This window comes from Prionailurus viverrinus, chromosome A3, assembly GCF_022837055.1.
Source record: "Prionailurus viverrinus isolate Anna chromosome A3, UM_Priviv_1.0, whole genome shotgun sequence".
Classification (NCBI taxonomy): domain Eukaryota; kingdom Metazoa; phylum Chordata; class Mammalia; order Carnivora; family Felidae; genus Prionailurus; species Prionailurus viverrinus.
Genome location: NC_062563.1, coordinates 81,122,729 through 81,150,271, shown reverse-complemented (window position 1 = coordinate 81,150,271; position 27,543 = coordinate 81,122,729). Strand labels below are relative to the sequence as shown.

General features: G+C 35.4%; 1 protein-coding gene across 11 annotated transcripts in view; it reads right to left on the bottom strand.

The window, feature by feature from the left end:
- The window catches only part of EHBP1 (EH domain binding protein 1), a 372,579-nt gene that overhangs the window by 227,450 nt on the left and 117,586 nt on the right, over nucleotides 1-27,543 (bottom strand). For all 11 annotated transcript variants that reach the window (XM_047852777.1, XM_047852775.1, XM_047852780.1 and 8 more), the window contains one exon: nucleotides 25,329-25,382. In XM_047852777.1, the coding sequence (XP_047708733.1) occupies nucleotides 25,329-25,382 (54 nt within the window). The remainder of the gene's footprint in view (nucleotides 1-25,328; nucleotides 25,383-27,543) is intronic.

Below are 27,543 nucleotides of genomic sequence, written 5' to 3'. Positions count from 1 at the left end.
ATTTATAAAATTTATATTATATATCACCCACCTTTTAAAATAAAATTAAAGAATTCCATAGCCCATATTGTCCAATAAATCTACTTGTTAAAAATATTATCAAAGCTTACAATTAAGTGAGGTTTTAAACTTTAGCATGTAGCTAGTATATACACATGGTATGAAGCAGGTGATCTTATGCACTGAATTTTAACTACTATCAAATAATCTACCTCAGTAAAACTGATCTTTACCTAATAAACCTTTAATTACAAAAATTCTTCTTTCAATAAATCAAGTTCCATTTTTCTAAGACAGCTGACTTATGTTCTAGTTGAAGAGATACAAAAAGCAAACATTTAAAATCATGTTATCACATTTATGCAAATACTTTATGTGGGTAGGTAGATCCTCCGAGTGGGAGTGAGAAAATGAATAGAAGTGAGTAATTTGCTACTTCTAATTAGCAATACGACCTTGGACTAGTTACTAGATCATAATACCTTAGTTTCCTTATCTGTAAAATGAGGGAGGAGAACTTTATGATCTCTAAGGCTCCTTCCAGATCTAAATTTCTATGATTTAATTATTTGAATTAAGAAACCCACATCTGCATTAGGACACCAGGTTCTAAAATTACAGAATAACCTAACAGTGGGTTATAACTTAAAACAACACAAATATTGCAACATTAATTTGAAATACATTAACTATCAGAAAGCATTAATGCTTTTAAGATAAACAAAATGCAGGGCAACAGCTGCATACGCCTGTGCTCATTTAATGATAGTACGAACAATGAAGCTTACAGAACAGGACATTTCATTTATGGCTACCGCTTGCAGAAATATTTAATTGCAAAGCCAGAAACTATCAACAACAAGAGAATTACACTGAAATATTTTACATCTTATTTTTGAAACGGAGTTCTGTTATACTCTGTATAGCTCACATATGGAAACAAAGTATTTAAAATGATCACTAAAACTGCAACATAAGTGCATATAGGGATAGAGGCTTATTTCTTTTAATAACACATTTCCCGCCCCATAATACTTACACGAATTAACACTATTTTCTGTAAAACTGTGACATTCTCTAAAGGCTTAATGTTCAAACATGTCACTCGCAAACATGTGAATAATAAATTACAACTTTAAATTAAGGTATATGACTGCTTCCTATTATTAATCTGATACAGGTATTACTGGAATTCAATTTTCTTTCAAAGGTGTGTTTTTGCAAACAACATTCAACCACCCACACATTATTTAAAAAACAAAACAAAAATTAAAACCTTTGTGCTAGAAATTGTCCCAGGACTGTATTTTGACATTTTTAGCAACCTGACAAACCACTCTGTTTGCTTTCTTCCGCCAATACAAAATCAAGCCAAGAAGCAGTTTCTTCATTTATTTCATTCAATGTCACAAGACTATCCAAAGTCAGGGTAAAGGTCGATCATCAATAATACACGCTGGTGCTACAGCTGAAATATAAATGTTCATTTGGGCCCTGTTTCAAAGACTGGCCATTGAAACCTATTTAATAAGACCTATAAAACTAGGAGAATATAGGAAGACCAAGAAATATAAAATATCCTTTTCCCATCAACCTTTGCTGACATCCAATAGCAAATTAAAGAAGATACCAAGAAAAACTTTATGCAGTTGGGGGAAAAAAGGTGTTTTTTTTTCCTAGTAGCTTTAACAATCTCATGTTTTTAAAAATTTGCAGGAGTGCTACCCTGCAGGCATCTATGACTGCATCACGAGGTTTCAGATTTAGTGTGGGTGGTTGGATAAAGTTGGACGTTGACCAGTTTTGTGTATGCTAAAAGGCACCAGGCTGGAACACCATATTCAGCAATTGGGTATGAGACTGCCAGTGCAGTGGGTTGGAAGATGTATGCATTGGCACTCCGTGTGGAACCAGTAGGCTTACTTTAAAAGGTTACTGCAGTCTTGACTTTGGCAGCTGTCTTCTATGAATGAATATGAAGAGTTAAGAGTGAGATCTAGAGTCACACCTATGAAGATCGGAAGTTGTTCATGTTTGAACAACTGCACGTCCTTTAAAACATTAGGTCCTCATAAACAGAAACATGGAATAATCCTTGGTTGGGGGAGATTACATAGTTGGGAAAGTGTCACATTTTAAAACACTCAGCTACTTTGACTCTCAACTTTCAGGGTGACATTTTCTTAAGTTTCTTTTTTTTTTTTTCTTTATTTTGAGAGAGAGAGAGAGAGAGAGAGAGAGAGAGAGAGAGTGAGTGCACAGGCAGGGGAGGGGCAGAGAGAGAGGGAGAGAGAGAGAATCCCAAGCAGGCTCCGTGCTGACCATGGAGCCTGATGCGGGGCTTAATCTCATGAACCATGAGATCATGACCTGAGTTGAAATCAAGAGCCTGACGCTTAACTGACTGAGTCACCCAGGCACCTCTTCAGGATGGCATTTAAATTAAAACGTCAGCAGATATAATTATGTAAACAAGTGAAACAGCCTTGGTAGTACTTGTATGAGTATCATCAGGTTAAGACCCCCAAGCTTTTTGTCGACTATACACATCTGTGTCTTTCCAATGCACATTTTGGAACTTCTGCCTCTAAAAACAATTTATGATGACTACGCAGTCTCAAAGAACACTTTTACTAATGGCGGCAGCTTAAAAACTATACTATCAGCTCTTGACTGGATCTACAAAGAAAGGCAGTGCCTCAAACACACACAATGCCTGGTCTTCACAGGTATGACTATGGATCTCTTAATGCTTCATGATTATTCAAAGAAGACAGCTGTCAAAGGCAAACCATTTCCATAGGACATACTCTTTTCATATTAACCCCTCCCACTTTTCCCTTACCACTAAATCAAATACTTTTCCTCAGCAGAGCTAAAATATGGCGAGATAGAATTATCCATACACAGATGAGTGGTGTCTCACAGACCTGTGCTACAGCATTTAAAACAGGATCACAGCATGCTTTCAACATTTGCAACCAAACACTGAAATCATATGATCTATTGGGTATAGATTAAATATAGGTTTTTATTAGAGATCACTCTGTTGGTGGATCTTCAGAAACAGGTACAAAGAATCTGAATACAAAGCTAAGTAAAATTATTTCTTAGTAATAAAATAGAAAATAACTGTTTTTCTTAATTAAAAGAAAGCAAAGGAAGCCTGTTAAAACTAAACATGATAAAGTTGAAAGGAAAAGTGTATTAGTTAAACTGGAATTTCAAGCTTATAGATTCTAGAAACAGAGTTCTGTTAAGTGTTCTAATATTTAAAAAAAACAAAAATTAGATTTTTTTTTTTTTTTACAAAGGAAAAGTCCATGATTGTTACTCTGAATGAAAGATTAACAGACATATGGGAAACCCTTCCCCACCTACACTGTTAAAATTTAGTTTTTTAAATTGGGAGATTTTGATTTTTAAGAAAGAAATATCACAAATAAATACTAATTACGATGGAGCCCCTAGAGGGCAGAAGTTGCGTACTTTAAATAAGAGGAAATCTATAAATATTTGATCTAATATTGGAATAAAACTCCATATAAACTCTAAAAAATATACTATTTCATCAAGTATTTTTAATCAATGTCAGAAGAATATGACAGAATTATTCTATAATTATAAAAATATTTTTAGCATGTAAAAGAAAACAATTCTAAACTACCTAACAAGAGGCATTCTTTAAAAATCCTTTTTTTTCTGACACTAGGACCAAACTGTCACTAAAAGAAAAGCAGAGAGGTTCCCCCAAAACCTCCAATCTAAAATATAAGCGGTAGGTAAAGCGGTGAGGTAAAGAAACCACCTATACTCCATCCCCAAAATCACAACCATAAAGAGTTGCTACTTAAATATTAGGCAGTGCTCTGTGAACCATTTTATATTAAAATTGGATAGTTCTAAACATCATCCATTGTTTGACACAATGCCATTTTGATGATAAATTGCAATCTATAGCTCAAATAATTCTACCCAGGGATTAACATTTCAGAGGCTGAGCCAGAGATTATGTGTGTGGATCTTGAATTTCATCATCTCCCTTTGGCACAATAGCTTATTCTTCCTTTTTTCATCTATTCTCTCATGAAGGGTCAGGAAAGCTTAGCCTTGCTGCTGCATTCATTTCATCTCTACATTAACCAGATACCTTGCAGTCTTTAGTTCTTCTGTGTTATTCCATTACAAATACTATGCTGCAGTATAGTATGGCTAATGAGGTTTGTACCAAATCAAAGGGTGCCATCAAGTGGTTATAATACTCTAAACAGCATTACACTAAATGACTATTCTGGATAGACTTCCTTCAATATAGACAAACTGTGCCACTCTTCTATGAAAGACTACATTAATGGGAGTAAGGAATGGGGCACTCACTATCCATATTAACTCTTGTTCTTTATTTTCTATCCTTCAGGGATTGCTTCTCGGCATACTATATGTATGAAATATAATTTTAGAGCCACAATTAGGATTAATATTTAAGTCAGATTATCAAATGATCTTTATTAGGCACAATTCGAGTACGGTAGCACTAAAAGGAATTAAACAAATATATTAATCAAAATTCACGACTAGATTAATAGCTTATTTCTGAAAATAAGTAAAAACAGTACATATAACTAAAATGTGTCTTGTCAGGTCTGTCTCCTATTACTAATGGAAAATTGCAAGGCTATGAAATACAGCCAGTATTATTTGATCCTTTTCATGCAGTCATGCCTAAGGTCTAACAAGCAACCTAGCAGGTGGTGTGAGAATGTATTTTCAGACACTTAAATAACTTTCAACAGTCTATGCAACAGGCTACAAAGGTCATTTAAGAGTTCTGAAAAAAGAAATCTAGAACTGTCTTAGAAAACACACACAAGGCGCAGTCGGTTAAGCGTCCGACTTCAGCCAGGTCACAATCTCGCGGTCCGGGAGTTCGAGCCCCGCGTCGGGCTCTGGGCTGATGGCTCAGAGCCTGGAGCCTGTTTCCGATTCTGTGTCTCCCTCTCTCTCTGCCCCTCCCCCATTCATGCTCTGTCTCTCTCTGTCCCAAAAATAAATAAAAAACGTTGAAAAAAAAATTTTAAAAAAAAGAAAACACACACAAAGTAACGTAATATTCAAATGACCCACTCTGAAGATCTGGCTCAACGGCTACTGCTCTGAACCATCCTGTACCAGGGAAATCTCACAAACAGGCTTAAAGCATCTTCATAACTACATGCTTAATTATCCAAGTTCACAGATCAAACAAGATATAGAAAATGAAATCATAAAAGCTAACCTGACAGAAGATTTAGGGAGCAGTACCAATAAGGAAGCAAACTCCAGGCAAAACTAAAGATCTGATGGCATTATTTTCCATACAGCTGTTATAGACTGTTTACAAAAATATTTCTTATCCCACATTTTCTTCTAGAGCCTTGCCACTCTCCCATCAAGTGGTGGAGTCTCATTCCTTCTCCCTGAATCCGGGCAGGTTTGTGACTGGCTTATGGCTAAGAGAATGAGGAAGTAACACTATGCAACTAGAAGGCTGATTAGAAAAGGTGATGCAACTTCCACTAGAAGAGCTGGAATAGTCACTCCTAAAGTGTTCAGCTGCCACAAAAGCAGTCTGACTGCCCTAAAAGAAATCCAAACTAACCCACTCAGAGAGGTGAACTATGGAAGCCCTTGAGACTACGTGAAGTGAAAAAGCCCCCATCCTGTGCTCTAGCCCCAAAATACCTCAAGACTATTACATAAAATAGATTCTACACTATCCCTGGCCCAGCTGAGCCCTTCCAAATTCTGACCCACAGAAACTGAGTAACTTTGACAGTGACTACAATCTGATCTATTAAAATGAATCACAAGTGGTAGAAAATGATTGTTAAGTTCTGCAGGATACTCAGCAGACCTCAACCTGCACTGCTGCATTGCTTGTAATAACACTGAGTTGGTTACATATGCGAATGCAATAGGTAAAATTAATGCCCTGAAGCCATGTAATACATGATGGTAACAATAAGCATAATGGTTGGAAAAATGAGATTCTACCTATGACAGAGAGGAAAGGATGATGTTAGTTTGGAAAGAAAAAAGTTTAATTCTTATGTTTTATTTTGGGCAAGGAATCATATGTCTTCTTGGAAAAGACTGAATTGGTATTACAGGACCTTATAGCATAAAGGAAAATTTTAAAAATATTTTAGGGCAACCCACATGAAAACACTGAAAACCAATGTATAAGAAATAGTAGGTTGTATGGGAAAAGGTAAAAGGACAGAGCCTTAAGATATGCATTTTAGTAAAAAAAAAAAAAAAAAAAGAAGAAGAAGAAGAAGAAGAAAAAAAAGTATTTTACTTAAAGGAATGACTTGGGAGGAAAAAAATCACTGATCAACTTCCTTTTGGCAACTGCCTTTCGGGTAAGTTTTTTTCCCCCACAGCCTGCCTTCCCCAATTCTTCCTCTGTGTTCCTTCTATGGCTTAAGAACAACACAAGCATCCAATATTCAAACTAGAAATCTGGAAATCATAGTAGACTCCCTGACCACCATCAACCCTAAGAACTAATCGGTCACCAAGACCGGATTCCACCACCTTCTAAATACCTCCTGAAGCTCTCTCCCCTCTTCTCTGTCTGCACCTGCTAATGTCATTGTCCTACTTAAAGCCCACAGCACCTACTACTTGGGTAACTGAATTGTCTATCTGATCTTTAGCTCTTCAGTTTACACATCTTAATTCATTCTCTATAGCAATATTATGTTAAAACTGTAGGTTATGACCCATTAGTGGATCATGAAATCAATTTAATGACTTGTAAAATCAACTTAGTGGCTTGCAACCAGCATTCTAAAACATCAGGATGGAAGAAGAAATGCTAGCGTACATCCTACATTCCCAGTAATAGTAAGATGTGTTTCATGAAACTTTCATTTTTTAAAATTTTTTATTTTATTTTATTTTATTTAGTTAAATATAGGTTCCTGTATGTGTGTACTGGATCATAACATAAAATGTATTTGTTAGTGACAGGTACAGTGAAAGTTTGAAAGATAGAAACTGATTTTTAAATTCACTATATAAGGAATTTTTATTAAAGCAAGAATTTTATAATCCAAATTACATTTCCTTGCTCAGTTATCAATTCTATTATTTAAGACAGAAGGGACCTTCTGAGCTATTCCACAGTAAAAAAAAAAAAAAAACTATAAAATTAAAGAAAGGAATGCTTTAAGGTTTTGTACCTTGCTAAAAATTCTTTTTCCCAGGGTGTATAAAACATTAATTTGTTTTTATATTTCACTATTTTTATGTGTTTTTTCCTTTTGTTGCTGAGAAACTGATCTTTCAAAATACAACTCTAATCATTTTACCTCTCTGCTTAAAACTTAAAACTTTTCCATGGCTCTTGATAGCTTACTAGAATCATGAATCAGAATCATGCAGGATCTAAGCCAATCTGTAAGTTTTAGTATATTCACAGACAATTCTGATAGACAAGTTTGGGACCCATGACTTCTAGGATAAAGTTCAAATATTTTCACTTAGCATACAAGGCCAGGCACAACCTGCCCCTTGCTCATCTCACTAGTTTCAACCTCTTCTGCTCTTCTTACTTTGCAAATGAAGCTCTAGCAATTTTATCACTGTGCCTTTAGCAAGGCTATTCTTCTGTCTTTACCCCAGACCCCATCCTTCTCACACAACTCTATCTGGTAGGTAAACTTTTTAGTCTTTCAAGCCATAGCTCAAGTCAACTCCTCTCTGAAGTATTCCCATGCCCCTGATATATGCAACAGCTCCTCCACACCCTAAATGGACCTTCCACAAGCCACTTTTCTAGCATTACCACTGTAGTCTCATCACTTGCTCATAGATCTGCCTCCCTAACTAAACTGAGAACAACTTGAGAACCAAAACTTTGTCTTATTCATACCTCTGAAGTCTAGGAAGTAAAGGCATAACCAATTTTGTAGCACATAGTATAATGGAAGTCTAAAAAACAGTCATTCTATGCCCCAATTAAGTAGAACAATAATGGTCTCTTTTACAAAGAGTTTAATCTTACTCATCCTTGGTTGTTGGCTTTTTTTTTAATGAGATATAACTGATATATAACATTGTAGTGGTTTGAGGTGTACAACATGATGATTTGATATATGTATGTATTACAAAATGACTACCACAGTAAATCTGTTAATACTCATTACCACACATTATTTACAAATTTTTCTTGTGATGAGAACTTTTAAGATCTATTCTCTTCGCAACTTTCAAATATACAATATAGTATTATTAACTACAGTTACCACGCATTGTGCATGTTTTGAAAAAAAAAGCCAATAGAAAAGGAATTTTGGAAAATCTAGACTAGAAGAAGTAGGAAGGCATATATTATTGCTTGCTTTGGCTAAAAAGGTTTAATATGTATAAATATAATGTAAATAAACCTATGATATCTAGTGATCTAATCCAGTTCATGTCATTTGACTACTTTTCTAAACTTTTCCTCCAGTTTAATGAGGAAGAAGAAATTCTTCAAATTTATTTTACTCAGATTTATTTATTTCCAGATTGACTCTATTTTCAAAAGAATGCAATGATTCAAGTATCATATAATCAAAGTCATTAGTTAAGAACAAAAAGAGGAAATAAAAAGGAAAGCAAAAAAAAAAAGTGATTGAAACAATTCTGGCTAAAGAAAAGTCTCAATAGAGTATTGTTTTCCTACCTCACATCCCTCTCCCCCTCAAAAGGACAGCTCTGTGCCTCCTTTGTTACAGATAGTTATATACAGAGAAAAGAATGTGTGTGTGTATGTATGTGTGTGTGTGTGTATATATATATATATATATATATATATATATATACACAGAGAGAGAGAGAGAGAGAACTTTCTATTAAGCCATTCAACAAACATACTTAATACATTCAATAAATAATTTTCCTTTCAGTCTAATTTATTCTAATGATTTAGCTGAAATAATTAATAAATGCCACAAGACAATTCAGACTGCCAGAATCTTAAGGTAAATAGCTCCAGGAAAAAAGTTATTCAGGGAAATAATGAGAGACTGCTACTACTCTGGAGGAGCTAGCTACCAGCTACAAATAGTCTAAGGATATACTGTATACAGCTAGCTCTCTTATTTAAAGTACATAAGAAGCAACTTGGACAGATAATAAAATATAGATGTCTTCATTATGATTGTTGTCTATGATCTTTATGATTTCAAGAACACAGTAATGTACATAGGGCTCCTAAGATTTAGGAAACAAGGAGTCCCTACCCTTGATTCTGTTACTATTATACAACTTGAGAAATATCTTCCCTTTACTGGTTTCCTAGTAATGAAAGTATCAGCTGGGCTGCCTGGGTGGATCAGTCAGTTGAGCACCTGACTCTTGATTTCAGTTCAGTTCATGATCTCATGGGTTCGTAAGATCAAGTCCCGTGTTGGGCTCCGCACTGACAGCACGGAACCTGCTTGGAATTCTCTCTCTCCGTCTCTGACTCTCCCTCACTCACTTGCACACATGGGCATACTCTGTCACTCTCTCCCTCTCTCAAAATAAACAAATAAACTTTAAAAAAAAATAAAGAAATTTTTAAAACTTAAAAACAAATCTATCTTAAGGCAAAGAATATTCTTCAAGCATTGAATTATTTTAAAGTACCGTATTTATCAGAACACTGTTTTATCGTATCATTAAGCATAAGATTGTTATTAAAAGACACTTTCATCAGTGTCTAGAAGTCACAATGCTGATAACAGTCAATTATTATACCCAATTTATGGTAGAGCAGAGAGATATACTAGGTAAATATGCCTCATTAGTTTAATGATATGGAGAGATTAATGAATATGTCATAAACAAAAAAGAATCACAGAATAAAATTTTAAAGACAAGTTAGGTATTAAAATAGAAAAAAATGAGTAAGACAATACATTATTCACAGAGTTGTGAAAATCTTACTTATTTTCTGGAGATATTAAAGGTATTAAAGTACCAAGACAGTTTTGTATTCTCAAGCTGATAACTTTCTACACTGGATCTGAATTGCACATGCAAATTTTGTTTCCCTAATCAGATACACACTTCTCTTATAATGTCAGCAATTCCATTTTAATAGGCTATAATTCATGAAAATATTCCATTGCTTTTCTATCAGTACAAATGCACCTATATCTAATTATATAATGCAAAGTTCCATTTCTATACAAAGAAATAATTTAACTTAAAATTATTTTTAAGATTTTTTTTTAAAGTAATCTCTACACCCAAGTGTGGCTCGAACCCACAACCCTAAGATCAAGAGTTGCATACTCTACCAACTGAGCCAGTCAGGTGCCCCAATTTAACTTAAAATTTTAATAGTTTTTGTTTGTTTTTATAATTCACTTCATGGTTGTCTTTGAGCAAAGAACTATGTAGGAAGTCTCCAACATATTAACCAGTCTTTCAAGATGGTTAGTGTGGCAGAAAACTAGAATGCCAAAAATCCATTCAATTTTAGACTAAGGAAGTTTTATTTACATATTCCTGAGAGAATATAGAGATAGTGAAAGTAGCAAATTGAAAAAATCTTAAATACTTTTCTACTAAAAGTCTAGAGTGGCATTAACCCTACTGTAAAGCAATTACCAAGTCTCTGTTCTACTATTTTTCTCCAGGGAGAAAAAAGACCTCATGAAATTCATAATATCTTCTACACACTAGCATCTTTTAACTGCTAAATTTCTATGAATTAACATGTAAAAAATTGTTCAAATACACTGCTGGTTTTAAATATCTGTAATGAAGTATTAAAGGTTTGTTTTGATGGCTATCTTGTTTATCAGTTTCCTCCCTCTAACTGGCAAAAAAAGAAAAAAAAAAGAACTGAAAGTAACTATGGCTCTCTTTCTCACTCATCTATAGGGAAGGTATCTGAAGGTAACTAGCAAAGAAGATACTATATAGCTCTAGCAATTTAGAAGACAGACTGCCGTTTCCCACTATAACTCAATAACTAGACAAATTATATGCCATCAAATTCATTCACTATCAAGGTTAGACTATTTTTTACTTTATAGAAACTGAAATACACAAGGCTTTGGTATCTTCCTTAGTTCCCAGAACTCTCCTTTTAAGTCCCCTTATGATCATCTCCAAAAACATACAGTCATTAGAGATACAGTAATCATTCACTAAGATGCTTTCTATTCTATTACCAGTTTTAAACAGAAATGTCTATTACAATGCAAAAATAGGGGCGCCTGGGTGGCGCAGTCGGTTAAGCGTCCGACTTCAGCCAGGTCACAATCTCGCGGTCCGTGAGTTCGAGCTCCGCGTCGGGCTCTGGGCTGATGGCTCGGAGCCTGGAGCCTGTTTCCGATTCTGTGTCTCCCTCTCTCTCTGCCCCTCCCCCGTTCATGCTCTGTCTCTCTCTGTCCCAAAAATAAATAAACGTTGAAAAATAAAAAAAATAAACAATGCAAAAATATGCTACTGCTCTACTTCCTTCAGTGTTAAGGTCATTTGATGAAATGTATATACATTAATTAAAACTCTAACAAATTTAAACTTTTAAATATTACTCAATAATGTTATTTGGTCTTTATGCTAGTACCCTCCATTTACTGTCTGCAAAAAGCGTACAAGATTAAAGAAAGTAAGACACAAGGGTGGCTACTACCTAACGTTACAAAGTGACAAAATAGGTTATCCACCTGAGAAGTGGTTTTCCTGCTTCTATACGTCACTCAACTATTTACCAAAAATTGTAAAAACACTCAGTGTTCCTTAAAATGTTCTGGGCAGAGATTTCACTGAAAATCTGATTTTTAAAAAAGGTGGAACTTCATCTACAAAATTTTACCTATTAAAGAAAGATATTGGGGCGCCTGGGTGGCGCAGTCGGTTAAGCGTCCGACTTCAGCCAGGTCACAATCTCGCGGTCCTTGAGTTTGAGCCCCGCGTCGGGCTCTGGGCTGATGGCTCAGAGCCTGGAGCCTGTTTCCGATTCTGTGTCTCCCCCTCTCTCTGCCCCTCCCCCGTTCATGCTCTGTCTCTCTCTGTCCCAAAAATAAATAAACGTTGAAAAAAAATTAAAAAAAAAATAAAGAAAGATATTAAAAAGATCTTAATCCTCTGAAGTCCATCCATGCAAGAACCTCTAAGAATCCCAAAATTTAAGGTCTTTAAGAGCCCTTGCTTGCTTATGATAGTAAGCTGGCAGTGCTATCTGTGACCAGTGAAGGCTATTGCCTGCCTAATGAGGAAAGGATGATTTCACAAACCCGAATGGTTGGATAATATACATCCTTTCTGAAACATTGTGCTTATAAATGATCTTTGGTCAAGCATATTCAATTCCAAATCTGGTATTCAAGAGTTTCCATGACCTGATCCCTTTTTTTTCTTTTTTCGTTGGTTTTTTTTTGTTTTTTTGTTTTTTTGTTTTTTTTACATAGAGAGCACAGGGCGAGGAGCGGGGTGGGGGGAGAGAAAAAGAGAGAGACATCTTAAGCAGGTTCCACGCTCAGTGTGGAGCCCAATGCAAGGCTCAATCCCATGACCGTGGGATCATGGAAACTGATCATTTGACATGAGCTGAAATCAAGAGTTGGATGCTCAACCAACTGAGCTGCCCAGGCACCCCTGACCAGATCCTTTTTAACCTAATCAGTTTACTAAGTAATTTCCTTATTCCCTCGTTTCCCTTCCAATTTTATTATTTTCCTCTCATTTGTAAAGTTTCTGTGCCATTTATTATTAGCATGTATTGAATTCTGTTTTTCAAGTACTGTGCTAGATGCTTTTTATGCTTTTAATATCTCTAGTCCAAGCTATCATTTTGTAAAATATCTCTGTTTTATGGATGAGAAAACAGAGGTTCTGAAAGGAGAAATATGTATGAAGTCCAAATTTACAGCTAGCAAGTGTGATTCATGATTCAAATCCAGGCCTGTGTCCAAAGCCTTGCTTTCAGCATCCAATGCTGCTCCAATTTTTCCTTTTAGTTATCCTCAACAGTCAAGAAGATGCATATCTCCAAGGACTAGGACTCCTACTAGAAGCAGCTCAATCAAGATAGGACACTTCTTTGAACTCATGTTTCATCTTCAAAATTCGTATGACTTTTCCCTATTTCTGAAATGATTCTGTGGAGATTTCATTATAAAAATACCTTGAAGTACATGTTAAAGAAGAGGATTTACAACACAGAAAGAAACTGCCACACAACTCTAAGGATAAACAGAGCCAGGTTTCACAAACAGCTCTTAAAATGTTCTTGATAATTTCAGTACATATTAACTCATTTACCTCTAACTTCTATAGTACTTTTCAGCCATCATTACACATTTAGCATACTATACTTCATTTATTCTTGTTTCATGTGTTTATTTCTCAAGCCAGATTTTAGTATCTGAGCAGAGATGTTCCCATGTATCCTCCATAGTAATTAGTGCAGCTAGGCTCTACACCCCAGTGCCTAGGACAATAAACGTTTGATGAGTGAATTAGTGAATAAATGCATGGGTAAAATGGATGGGGCTTGAGAGTCTAAAGACTTGCATTTGAGACCAAGCTAAGAGGATTTCTGTGTGTTCTTGAGCTAGTCATTTAACCTCACCAAGTCAGAGAAATTATAATAATGTCCACTTTAGAGAGATTTCTTAGGGATTAAAAGAAGTATTCATTTGAAAACAGTTTGTATTCTTTAACAAAACTTACCAAATATTATTTATGAAGTTATAAATGGTCAGTTGCTATAGTTTAATTTTATTTTAAGAGGAAGGTAAAGGAAGATCTTTAATATATCACATTTGTGTAACAAAATAATTTTAGAAACAAAAGTAAAGTGTAATAATTCTGGTAAAGTATCATCTTTTTAATCGGTCTAAGTATGAGGACATAAAATTATTTTCCTAATGAGATATATTTCATAATGTATAAAGTACTGTTTTATACACTCACCCACTCCTATTTTCCAAATCTTTAATTTGGAAAAAAAAAATTCCCAATATTCTCAAAGCCGTCTCCTTTCTGCATCAGAATTCTGATTCAGTAGGTCCAAGTTGGGACCCAGGTGTCTGCATTGTTAAAAAAATGGCATGGACGATTTTAGGGCAGCAAATGTTAATTTAAAACTAAAAACATCAACACTTCTTTACCACTATTACCCACCTCGTGAACCATGTAATTTTGTAGGTCCACAGCAACTATATAGTCAATTCTTTAATTTCTTAATTATAATGAAACTCAACTAAGTGGTTATAAATTACTATAGCCCTAGAAGAATCAACCAATATTTTTTAAAGTAAATTCTATGCCCAACCTGGGGCTTGAACTCATGACTCTGAAACCAAGAGTCACATGCTCTACCAATTAAGTCAGCCAGGAGCCCCTAACCAATATTTTCAAAATTAAATATTCTAGAAAGTAATCTCCTGAACTATATGCAGTTCCACAAAGGAGCCATAATCTCTCTTGTCTCTGCTCAAGGTAACCCAGCCACCTGAAGCACTTTCCAAATTCCCTGCAGCTATCAGGAGTACTTAATTTTTTTTTTAAATGTTTTTATTTTTGAATGAGAGAGACAGAGACAAAGAGCAAGCGGGGTAAGGGGAGAAAGAGAGAGGGACACGTAATCTGAAGGAGGCTCCAGGTTCTGAGCTGTCAGCACAGAGCCTGACATGGGGCTCGAACCCATGAAGCACGAGATCATGACCTGAGCCAAAGTCACACACTTAACTGACTGAGCCACCCAGATGCCCCAGGAGTACTTAACCTTTAATCTGAAATCTCTTATTTGGATTTTGGCTAATACAGTGCCTATGCCTATATTATACTGTCTAAATTACAGCAACAGTCCCAAGGAGGCCTGAGGCAGCACTCAGTCAAACATATATTTCTGCAGCAAAATGAATAACCATTCATACTAAGTGGAATAAATACTACAACTAGCCTCACTTCAGGTCAGGACAGGTTTGGCCACCAAACGAATTTGAACCAAAATTTTGAAAAATACATATTTTAAAAAGTCTTCAGATAGTAAAGATTTTGGCTTTTGAGGTTACAGATAAAGAACTGTAAAAACTTTATCAGTAAAGTTTTTTACTTTATCAGTAAAAAAAAACTGTAAAAAGATAAAAAAACTTATCTTTTAGGTTTCAATTTATACATTACTTTCATTAGAAAGCTTCCTCTAACCCACCAAAACTGGGGTTGGTATGTTCTGTATGTACACTTGTAATGCCCTATACTTATTCCTATCTTAGTGGCTACCTGTTCATCTCCCCCTAAACGGTAGGGTACCTGGAGTCAGGGGCCACATCTTTTTCACTACTACATGCTCAATAACTAGCAAATATCTGCCACATAGTATCCACTTAATCAACTTAGTGAATAAATAAGCAATTTTAAGCATTAAGACTTTAATCTAGTAAAATTTTATATTATTGCTCTACTTACTTCATCTGTAAAGTATGATTAACATCAATAAAGATGAATTTCCACATAATACATTATGATAATAATCAGGAAATCCAACCAAAAAGACTACCCAATAGCATATGCACGGTGACAGTATAAAAACAGTACTTTGTGGCTGTAAAATAAAACTTTTCCTTAAGTTTGTTAGCTAGAACATTTCACAAAGTAAACTACAATATGAAATAAATTATTTAACATGCAGTAGTTTATTTACATTTTTAACACAGGACTTCTTGCATTACACGTAGATAAATACAGTACAGTTGACTTTAGATTTTAATCCATTTGTGGTCCCTTCCGTGTCAAGAATTTTAGAATGTAGAATCTGAAGATGGAAACTTGGTTTCTTCTAATTAATATGCTCTAATGAAATTGACAAATAATTGATAAAAAATTAAAGACATTAGGCAAGATGAAAATGGAAAACTAAGGAAATATTTAACCAAATAGAGTTACACAAGAATCTTATGATTTTGAGGATTCTGACAGGCTCAAAGCACGCATAATCATTCTTGAGCATACTTTTTTTTTTTTTAACATTTTTTTAAGTTTATTTGTTTTGAGAGAGAGAAGGAGAGAGTTCACCAGCAAGGGAGGGGCAGAGAGAAAGGGGGAAAGAGAGAATCCCAGGCAGGTTCCAAGCTGTCAGTGCAGACCCAGAGGAGGGGCTTGAATCCACAAACCATGAAATCATGACCTGAGCTGAAATCAAGAGTCAGTCATTATACCACAGAGCCACTCAGGCGCCCCAGGCATATTTCTCTTTTAAATGAAACCAACATTTTTCCACAATTTTCTTTGAAGCCAATGGGTCACTTGGGAATAAAAGATACAGATTTTCCTCCAGAAGCACAATCTGAAAGATTTCTGAACTAGAATGGCACATTAAATATGTAGTATTAAAAAAAAATAGGAAAAAAAGGAATATAAATGGACTTTCTCTGAAATTGGACCAAAATGAGAGTGAGCTAGCTGACAAAACTTCATTTAACTACTAGCTATATCTAGAATACCCTATCTTATTCACATAGCCAGTCAGCTACTATTCACATAATCATATATGACAACAAGGTGACATTAGAGAAACCCAGGAAACCTGTGTACACTATGAGTTTCCTATCCCAAACCCAGGAGTTTAATTCTAAAGGTTGGGGGGTTCAGGGGGGAAGGAAGCTCTGTTGCTTCTAATATAAGTTAAATTTTTTTCTATGTGGAAACAGAAAAAAATAGTATCACTTTTCAAGTACAAAATAATTTTGAACCATAGGCCTACCAGATCAGAAAGATCATCTAAAAGGAAGTTTACGGGCACCTGGGTGGCGCAGTCGGTTAAGCGTCCGACTTCAGCCAGGTCACGATCTCACGGTCCGTGAGTTCGAGCCCCGCGTCAGGCTCTGGGCTGATGGCTCAGAGCCTGGAGCCTGTTTCCGATTCTGTGTCTCCCTCTCTCTCTGCCCCTCCCCCGTTCATGCCCTGTCTCTCTCTGTCCCAAAAATAAATAAAAAACGTTGAAAAAAAAAATAAATAAAAGGAAGTTTACAAAAAGGAATTTTATTTTCCATTTGTAGATAGATCACCTTTTCTGGCATGCCAGTATCTTTTAGCAAGTTTCTAAACCAATGATATTCAAAAGCGGCCTTCATCATTAACAGAAGGAATGATACAATATCTGAGATGTACTTCAAATTATCTGGTAAAAATAAAAAATAGAAAAGTGGATGGACCAATGAAATAAATTTGGCAAAATACTGACAATTACTGAGGCTGAGAGATGGGTACATAAAGATGCATCATATTATTCCTACTACTATTGTATATGTTTGAAATAATTTTAAAAATTTAAGTTGAGATTTTTTAAATTGGATGTATATAATTAGTATACAATACTAACAAATACAGATATATGGGCATTACTGACTAACCACTCTCTAGTTATTGGGTTAACAGAAGAACAAAAAATGGAGTTGTTCCTAGTGGAAGTTTGAACGTCTTCCCCACCTACCTAGTGTCACTTCCATGTAGAAGGAAGGTCAACAGGGACTGATCAGGTTCAAGAAAGTTAACTGGGTCACATTTCTGTGGGGTAGAATATTAATAGGCAGGCTATAAGTAGGACTATACTAGAGCAAACGTCCTACCCTAAAAAAGCTAGGCCATCTCTAATTGGTACTTTAGATTATAAATTGTTGTATTGGTTACATGTGGGAGGAGATGTTTCTAATTTTTGTGATATGTGGGTTGTGGTATTCTTATATGTACTATTCACCCTTTGGGACTTTGGAAAAGTAGTATTTATGAGTTTCTTGGGGCTAAAAAGATAATCCCAGTTTGGAGTTACTGAAGAAGCTATACCAGTTTAAATGGAAGAAACTGCAAGCTATAGTTCCTGTAAAAACTAGCCAGTCTTTACCCAACCATTGGAATGACATCCTTTGGCTGAGATGACACAGAAGAAAATGATTAGAGGAAATAAGAGGCATTTATATATTATTTTTCCTCTGAAAGAAAAAGCAGAGGTAATTTATCAGACTACAATTCTGTGAGATCAAGAGACTGAGTAGATTTCAGAGGAAGATTCAAACTTAAATTTAATAAGGTCAGAAACTCTGTGATTTTAAATTGTTTACCTTGTATTGTTTGAGCTATTATATCATCTCTATTCGTGGTATAATCTTGTCAGTTGAGTTTGGTTGTACAACCAATCTTCTTCAATATAATCCAATAAAAGAAACAAAGCAAAGGAGATCTATAGTACTGTCTTGGAATTAACATAATTAATATCGCATCTAATCCATTTAAATGGCTTCTGGAGGTAATATCACATAAATGGCAATAAAAAGGGCAACGAGATGGCCAAACTGCCCATCTCATTGGTCACAGGTAAAAACAGTGGGAAAGACTGAAGAGGTGGCCTCAAGAAAACACATTACAATACTCTCTTCATCCCTAAGGAGGACACAACATCTCAAGTGAATCATCACATGCCTATTGCTAAATTTACTGGGTTAGTGGTAAAAATAAATAAATAAACGTCTATTGATCATTAGTGGGTACTTCATGTTTTGTTTTGGGTGGTTTGTTTTTTGTTTTTTATTTTGGGGTAAAAAAAGCAAAAAAGCTCTTCCTCTCAATTATGTCATCAAGAACAGAAACTACTCTAAACTCACCATTGTCTCTCTTGTCCTCACCTGATCCTTCTTTTTTTCTGCTTGGAGTGCCTTTTGGTGCATAACTCCTTTTTTTTTTTTTTTTTTTTTAAGCTACACTGGGCAGACACTTCATCCAGGAACTCTTCCCTGATGCTGCCCTCCTTTATAGTCTCCTAAAGAACCATTTTTCTTGCATTTCTTTCTTTAATTATATGACACCCTTAATAGTTTATAAATTTCAGAAGGACAGGATACTTCACACCATCAAATATAAGTCTCCACTCATTTTTAAATGATGTATCATCATTTTATACAGCACTAAGAAAGAAAAAAACACAACTAATTATAATTGCAGGACATCAAAAACTTAAGATGATCTAATTTCAGAGAAGTTAAATGTGGGGGAATAACATGCATCTCAGAATCAAGGAAATTCTACATGTCTTTTTTTAAAAATATTTTTTTAATGTTTATTTATTTTTGAGAGAGAGAGCATACACACAAGCAGAGGAGGGGCAGAGAATTTGAAGCCGGTTCAGCACTGACGGCAGAGAGCCCAATGCAGGGGACCTGAGCCAGAGTCGGACACTTGGCCAACTGAGTCACCCAGGCACCCCTGAAATTCTACATGTCTTAATTGACTTTGTAGCTTCAATATTAACAAAATTCTGGGCATACAGAAAATGCACATCAAATGTTTGCAAAATGATGACTGAATGAATGAATTCAACCTAGCTTGATGTTTTTCATCAATATGCATTTTTGAATTCATTCAAAAATCAAAAGATTCTTTTTAAAGAATAAAAATTTTTAAGTTTCAAAACAAGACTTATAGGTATAATTCACAAATAGACTGGTTCTGATTTTAGTTGGATACCTTAAAGTACCAGGAAGGGAAAAACAATTGTTTTCTAAATATAACTATTATGGCTTCACATTAAAATAAAAGCCACAATGTCAAGTGCCCGGGTGAACAAACATTATTATATTATGGTAGATGAAAAAAAGAAACATGTTGCTTTGTGATATCCATTCTTGATGATCTGCACTAATAATATGGAAATGGACTGTGAATAATCCAAAATAAAGGATAATTTAAAACTTCTTTATATTTGTTTTTGAAATATTTTCATATACTTGTATTGTGATTAGATAAACATAAACACAGACTGTCTGGCCCAGGGGTAGATATTAATAAATCACCAACACTTGTTTAATTTCAGAAAACAAACTGGTTCTTAATCTTGGATTACATTTATAAGGGGAGGATGTCCTAAATCAAAAGCTGAAACCTTTCAAAAGATACAAGTATGTTTAAATTTAATCCAAGTGAGATATTTTCAAGTTGTGTTCTCATTTCTTGAGATAAGTCTAGAACCACTAAGAAGCATAAGTGGTATAAAGGAACAGAAAGACTAAAATCCTGCAACTATAAGTTTGGAAATCTAGCTTCCTTTCTTTCACATTTTTCCATGTCCTCTAGAAAGAACATTATAAAAATAACTATCCCTTACTGAACTAGATGCTTTCTATACATTATTTCTAATTTTCAGTAACATATAGAGTAGATATTAATGCCATCACTTTATACCTACATACACTGAGACTGTAAAAGATTAAATAACTTGTACAAGGTCACAAAGCTAGCAGCAGTAAAATCACCTCTAAAGTTTTGACCTATGTTTAAGTAGCTTTCTGATCTAAAGAAGAAATGTCAGAAAAAAACTGGGAAATCTTTTCTGTGACCAGAAACAAAAGAACCAGCAAAATGAAGGCAGCATTACCTTAATTTACACAAAGAAGCAAGAAAGTTGCTTTGGGAAAAAAATATTCAGAATTCTGAGGACTGATAAATTCCAGAATTCTATTTTGTAATGTCTAGCGGTAGTCAATAACTTTTAGATGGAATATGTACAATAATTAAAAACTACCTTTACTAATATAATACATATGTACCTCACAGGTTTATCACTATGAAAGGCTGATTAAAACTTCTCTATGACTCTACAATTTCAGTATTTCTTTCTGTTTTTATCACTAAGGGAGGTAGTTATTGCATAGGAGTTAGGGGCACAGGTCATAGAGAATGACAAGACCAGATAAAATTCTAACATCACAGTTATATAACTTAAGCAAGTTACTTAGCTTTCCTAAGTCTCATTTGCTTTATTCATAAAAATAATGTTATTAATATCTGACTCACAGAGTTATTGTATGAGTAAATGAGATAATGTGTACAAAACATTCTATACAGTATCCAGTATACAGTAAGTGCCCAATAAATGTTATGGTAGTATATTTTGGATAACTCTCTGTTTTATTGAGATATATTAAACAAAAACTAAACTTTTTTTATTGGCTGTGGGGTTATAAAACAAAGTGGAAGGCGATCCATTAATATCCCATTCAAAGAGCATGCCTTTTCAGTGTTAGAACGTTTTACCAACAGACTTTCAAACAAAACCCCAGATTTTACAAGAGAAAAAGAGAGACTTCAATCCTTTGAAATTGTAAAGGGGAAGCACATTTAAAATGTGGGGCAGAATACACTGTAACATGTTACTGCTACAGGAATACAAATGTTTCTCCAGACAAGAGTCAATTTCATCATTTACCACTGAGGGGAGCTGTAACCTAGGAAAAGGTTTATACAGAGTCCCAAGGCTATTTTTAAACTTTCTCACACCTTACAGTATTCAGTTAATAAACTCTGTTTATGCCTGCTATAAAAATAGGCTTATGCACCTTTCAATGGGCTACTTTAAAGTAAGTTCTTCAGAAATTTAGAACTGGTATGGCTCTATCTTAAGAGTAATTAAGATTTTCTAAACAAACATTGTTTTTACCATCAATTACGACTCAAATTTAATTGGCTAACTCTTTAACACATCAAGTTAATAAAGCGATTACAGATCTATAATTGAGTCATGAGTGCTGAAAACTAAAAGACCATCCATGAGGGAGAAGCTCTTATATGAGAATGAAAGTTAGCTTTTAAAGCTGTAACCAATTTCAAGAAATCTCTGTTTGATTCAAAACCTTCAATGACTACTCCAAGCACAATGTTCAAATCTATCCTACAGAAAGGACAGAATTGTTAACATGTATGAACATTTAACACAATTACATTGACGTGATATCCAGCCATCAGAACTCTCCCTACCATGTTTGGACCTGATCTTCCCAAGCTTCCCAGCTCCCCTGGGCTAAAAATGGCCCAGCCAGTATAGTATCCCTTTCATCACTGAGATATACAATGAAGTCAGGCGATACACTGACTCTGGAAGGAGTCAAAGCATGCTATAAATCTGCTATAAATATATTTTAGAACTTTAATGGTGATCATGATGATAAAAATGGTAACAGCTAATATTCACTGAAATCATTTAATCTTCACATGAACCCTATAAATTTGTGGCTGAAAAGTTAAGAAACTTACCACAATCACACAGCTTGTAAGTAGAAGAGCCAAGTTAAGGCTTAAAATTAGGTCTGACTCCAGAGCCCACATTCTTAATTCACTCTATTTTCATTGCCTATCTTCCCTAATCCCCATTTGAAAATATTTACTGAACACCTATTATATACCTGCTAGTCATGCGGGATTCCACAGTCTGTATATTAACTGAAGATGATTATTAAAGCACCAGTCTAGAAGCTTTTTATCTTCATAAGGTCCCAGTAATTCACTTTTGCTTTTAATTCCCTTGCCTTTGGGGATGTGTCCAGTAAGAGATTGCTACGGCTGAGGTCAGAGAGGTCTTTTCCTGCTTTCTCCTCTAAGGTTTTGATGGTTTCCTGTCTCACATTTAGGTCCTTTATCCATTTTGAGTTTATTTTTGTGAATGGTGTGAGAAAGTGGTCTAGTTTCAACCTTCTGCATGTTGCTGTCCAGTTCTCCCAGCACCATTTGTTAAAGAGGCTGTCTTTTTTCCATTGGATGTTCTTTCCTGCTTTGTCAAAGATGAGTTGGCCATACGTTTGTGGGTCTAGTTCTGGGGTTTCTATTCTATTCCATTGGTCTATGTGTCTGTTTTGGTGCCAATACCATGCTGTCTTGATGATGACAGCTTTGTAGTAGAGGCTAAAGTCTGGGATTGTGATGCCTCCTGCTTTGGTCTTCTTCTTCAAAATTCCTTTGGCTATTCGGGGCCTTTTGTGGTTCCATATGAATTTTAGGATTGCTTGTTCTAGTTTCGAGAAGAATGCTGGTGCAATTTTGATTGGGATTGCATTGAATGTGTAGATAGCTTTGGGTAGTATTGACATTTTGACAATATTTATTTTTCCAATCCATGAGCAGGGGATGTCTTTCCATTTCTTTAAATCTTCTTCAATTTCCTTCATAAGCTTTCTATAATTTTCAGCATACAGATCCTTTACATCTTTGGTTAGATTTATTCCTAGGTATTTTATGCTTCTTGGTGCAATTGTGAATGGGATCAGTTTCTTTATTTGTCTTTCTGTTGCTTCATTGTTAGTGTATAAGAATGCAACTGATTTCTGTACATTGATTTTGTATCCTGCAACTTTGCTGAATTCCTGTATCAGTTCTAGCAGACTTTTGGTGGAGTCTATCGGATTTTCCATGTATAATATCATGTCATCTGCAAAAAGCGAAAGCTTGACTTCATCTTTGCCAATTTTGATGCCTTTGATTTCCTTTTGTTGTCTGATTGCTGATGCTAGAACTTCCAGCACTATGTTAAACAGCAGCGGTGAGAGTGGGCATCCTTGTCGTGTTCCTGATCTCAGGGAGAAAGCTTTCAGTTTTTCCCCGTTGAGGATGATGTTAGCTGTGGGCTTTTCATAAATGGCTTTTATGATCTTTAAGTATGTTCCTTCTATCCCGACTTTCTCAAGGGTTTTTATTAAGAAAGGGTGCTGGATTTTGTCGAAGGCCTTTTCTGCATCGATTGACAGGATCATATGGTTCTTCTCTTTTTTTTTGTTAATGTGATGTATCACGTTGATTGATTTGCGAATGTTGAACCAGCCCTGCATCCCAGGAATGAATCCCACTTGATCATGGTGAATAATTCTTTTTATATGCCGTTGAATTCGATTTGCTAGTACCTTATTGAGAATTTTTGCATCCATATTCATCAGGGATATTGGCCTGTAGTTCTCTTTTTTTACTGGGTCTCTGTCTGGTTTAGGAATCAAAGTAATACTGGCTTCATAGAATGAGTCTGGAAGTTTTCCTTCCCTTTCTATTTCTTGGAATAGCTTGAGAAGGATAGGTATTATCTCTGCTTTAAACGTCTGCACAGCCAAGGAAACAACCAACAAAACTAAAAGGCAACCAACGGAATGGGAAAAGATATTCGCAAATGACATATCGGACAAAGGGCTAGTATCCAAAATCTATAAAGAGCTCACCAAACTCCACACCCGAAAAACAAATAACCCAGTGAAGAAATGGGCAGAAAACATGAATAGACACTTCTCTAAAGAAGACATCCGGATGGCCAACAGGCACATGAAAAGATGTTCAGCGTCGCTCCTTATCAGGGAAATACAAATCAAAACCACACTCAGGTATCACCTCACGCCAGTCAGAGTGGCCAAAATGAACAAATCCGGAGATTATAGATGCTGGAGAGGATGTGGAGAAACGGGAACCCTCTTGCACTGTTGGTGGGAATGCAAATTGGTGCAGCCGCTCTGGAAAGCAGTGTGGAGGTTCCTCAGAAAATTAAAAATAGACCTACCCTATGACCCAGCAATAGCACTGCTAGGAATTTATCCAAGGGATACAGGAGCACTGATGCATAGGGCCACGTGTACCCCAATGTTCATAGCAGCACTCTCAACAATAGCCAAATTATGGAAAGAGCCTAAATGTCCATCAACTGATGAATGGATAAAGAAATTGTGGTTTATATACACAATGGAATATTACGTGGCAATGAGAAAAAATGAAATATGGCCTTTCGTAGCAACGTGGATGGAACTGGAGAGTGTGATGCTAAGTGAAATAAGCCATACAGAGAAAGACAGATACCATATGGTTTCACTCTTATGTGGATCCTGAGAAACTTCACAGGAACCCATGGGGGAGGGGAAGGAAAAAAAAAAAAAAAAAGAGGTTAGAATGGGAGAGAGCCAAAGCATAAGAGACTTAAAAACTGAGAACAAACTGAGGGTTGATGGGGGGTGGGAGGGAGGAGAGGGTGGGTGATGGGTATTGAGGAGGGCACCTTTTGGGATGAGCACTGGGTGTTGTATGGAAACCAATTTGTCAATAAATTTCATAAAAAAAAAAAAAAAAAAAAAAAAAAAAAAAAGCACCAGTCTAAAATCTCTCAACCTAAAGCGCTAAAGCATGTACTTTATTTTTAAAGATGTCAAAGGGCATTTAAGATTTTGTTCAACAAATGTTTAAAAAAGCATTTGCTATGTGAGAAGCACCATGCTAGATGCTGAACAGATAAAAAGATGAGTAAGACCTGGTCTTTCCTTTAAGCCCCAAACTAATACAAAGTATACTCATAATTCAGTAGAGTATTTTTACTTTTATAATTGTTGAAAGACCTTCTTAAAAATAATTCTGCTACTGGCAATCATTTCATTAAAGAAATTCTAAAATCTACAAATCGCTATTAATTTTAATAAAGTAACATTTCTTCTACCACCAAAATGCTAGTGTACTTTAACAATGTATACAGTCAACAACGTGAAAGGTGATGAAATCTGCCATTAGCTTACATTTTCTATGACAAATGTCCACTCTTTATCTTCAAATTCCTCTGCATGAGGATCCTGTAACAAAAGCAAAATATAAAGTTGAAATAGATTTCTTTCAACCATTCAATCCAACCAAGAACATACAAATGGCCGTGCTTTTTTACCTTTTACCAACTGTTAAAAAGGGAGAAGCAGAATAGCCTACTCTTAGAAACTTCCATAATTTCTCTACATCTAAATCATTATTTTATATTGAAAAATTCTCTATTTTACTTACGTTGATACATGTAATTATCTTCCATCATTGCACCACTGAAAAAAGAAACCTGATCAGAGAGAGTGATAATTTAATGAACTATTAAGAAGCGCTTTACTAAGATATAAAATGCTTGGGGTGCCTGGGTGGTTCAGTCCGTTAAGCATGGGACTCTTGATTTCAGCTCAGGTCATGATCTCAAGAGTTAGTGGGACAGAGCCCCATTCTGATGGGGCAGAGCCTGTTTGGGATTCTCTCTCCCTCTCTCCTTCTCCCTGCATGCCCACGTTCTCTTTCTCCCAAAATAAACAAACTTAAAAAAAAAAAGATATAAAATGCTCATATAAAAGTCCTCATCCTGTTTTTATACTCGTATATTTTAAACTAAAAGTACCATTTGAGACAACGTTTTCTTCTAAAGAGGTTATGTAAACATCTGGAATTTCAAAGCACAAGAGACTTTATAATCTACACAAAATGGCAAATTGGCATGGCTATTGATACCTTCATTCCTCCTCCCCTCCCATCAACCCTGAAAATGCCTCAGAAACCTGAGAAAGGATAATGAAGCCTCCAACCAAATGCAACTTAAAAAAAAAAAAAAAAAAAAGCTCACTTTTGCAAGTATTTACTTGACAAATACTTAATGGTTACGTATTATGTAAGAAATTGTAGATGTGAAAATGGACTCAAACACTGTTGTCCTTGCCTCTGAAGACAAACACAACTAATCTAAATAAATATGGTAAAAGAAATACATGGTTTCACCAGAGGTTAGAAAACAACACAGTTATACATATATACAATGGAGTATTACTCAGCAATCAAAAAGAATGAAATCTTGCCATTCACAACAACGTGGATGGAACTCGAGGGTATTATGCTAAGCGAAATTAGTCAGGAGAGAAAGACAAGTATCATATGACTTCAGTCATATAAGGGCTTTGAGATACAAAGCAGATGAACATAAGGGAAGGGAAGCAAAAATAATATAAGAACAGGGAGGAGGACAAAACATAAGAGACTCTTAAATATGGAGGACAACAGAGGGTTACTGGAGGGGTTATGGGAGGGGGGGATGGGCTAAATGGGTAAGGGGCATGAAGGAATCTGCTCCTGAAATCAATGTTGCACTATTTGCTAACTAACTTGGATGTAAGTTGAAAAAGAAAAAAAGAAAGAAAAAATAAATAAAAAGAAAATAACACATCACTTACAGGAATACATAGGAAAGGTTTATGAGAAAGAAGGCATCTATGCTAGGTGGGATAGTACAGATTTCCACAGATATTTGAATAAGTAAAGGCAAAAGCAACGGAGTATAAGACATAAAAGAAAAGTAGTGGGGTCACATCTATGTGCATTTACTTATTCAGATTCAACTCCACATATTAGAGAAGGCACGGGGATGGAGGATTGAGGATGAGAGAATATTTAAAAACAGCAGGCTTTGGGCTCAACATTCCACTCTAAGAATAAGGGAGTACACATACATGGAAAATGGGCTCTGCTATTCCTTTAATGGGGTTTAGGTCCCACATGCTTCTCATAGGGAAGCATCTTATTCATGATTGATTCCACTTTAGTCTATTAATAATCTTTTGCTTCTACTGCCACAGCTGAGTTTTGGTTCTTATCATTTTGTGCCTGAGCTATTTCAAGATAAAAGTGACTACGACATTCAGTCTTTCTGCCCTCCAATCAATCTTATACACAGATTATTCTCCCAAACCACAGTTCTGACCGTGTTGGTACCAACTCAGATTTCTTTAATGACACCCACCACCTATGGGATAAATTCCAAACTCCTTAGTTAGTTCTTTATTTCTGTTTACTTATTTTTCACATTAAAGCATGGTGGCTGGCTAATTCTGAGCTGTACTGAGGCAATTAGTTCTATGAGTAAATTCACACAAATGGGATAAAAAATCTGTCAAAAAGGAGTTTCTTTTGTGGTGCTGGGCAGAGGGGAGGTAGGAA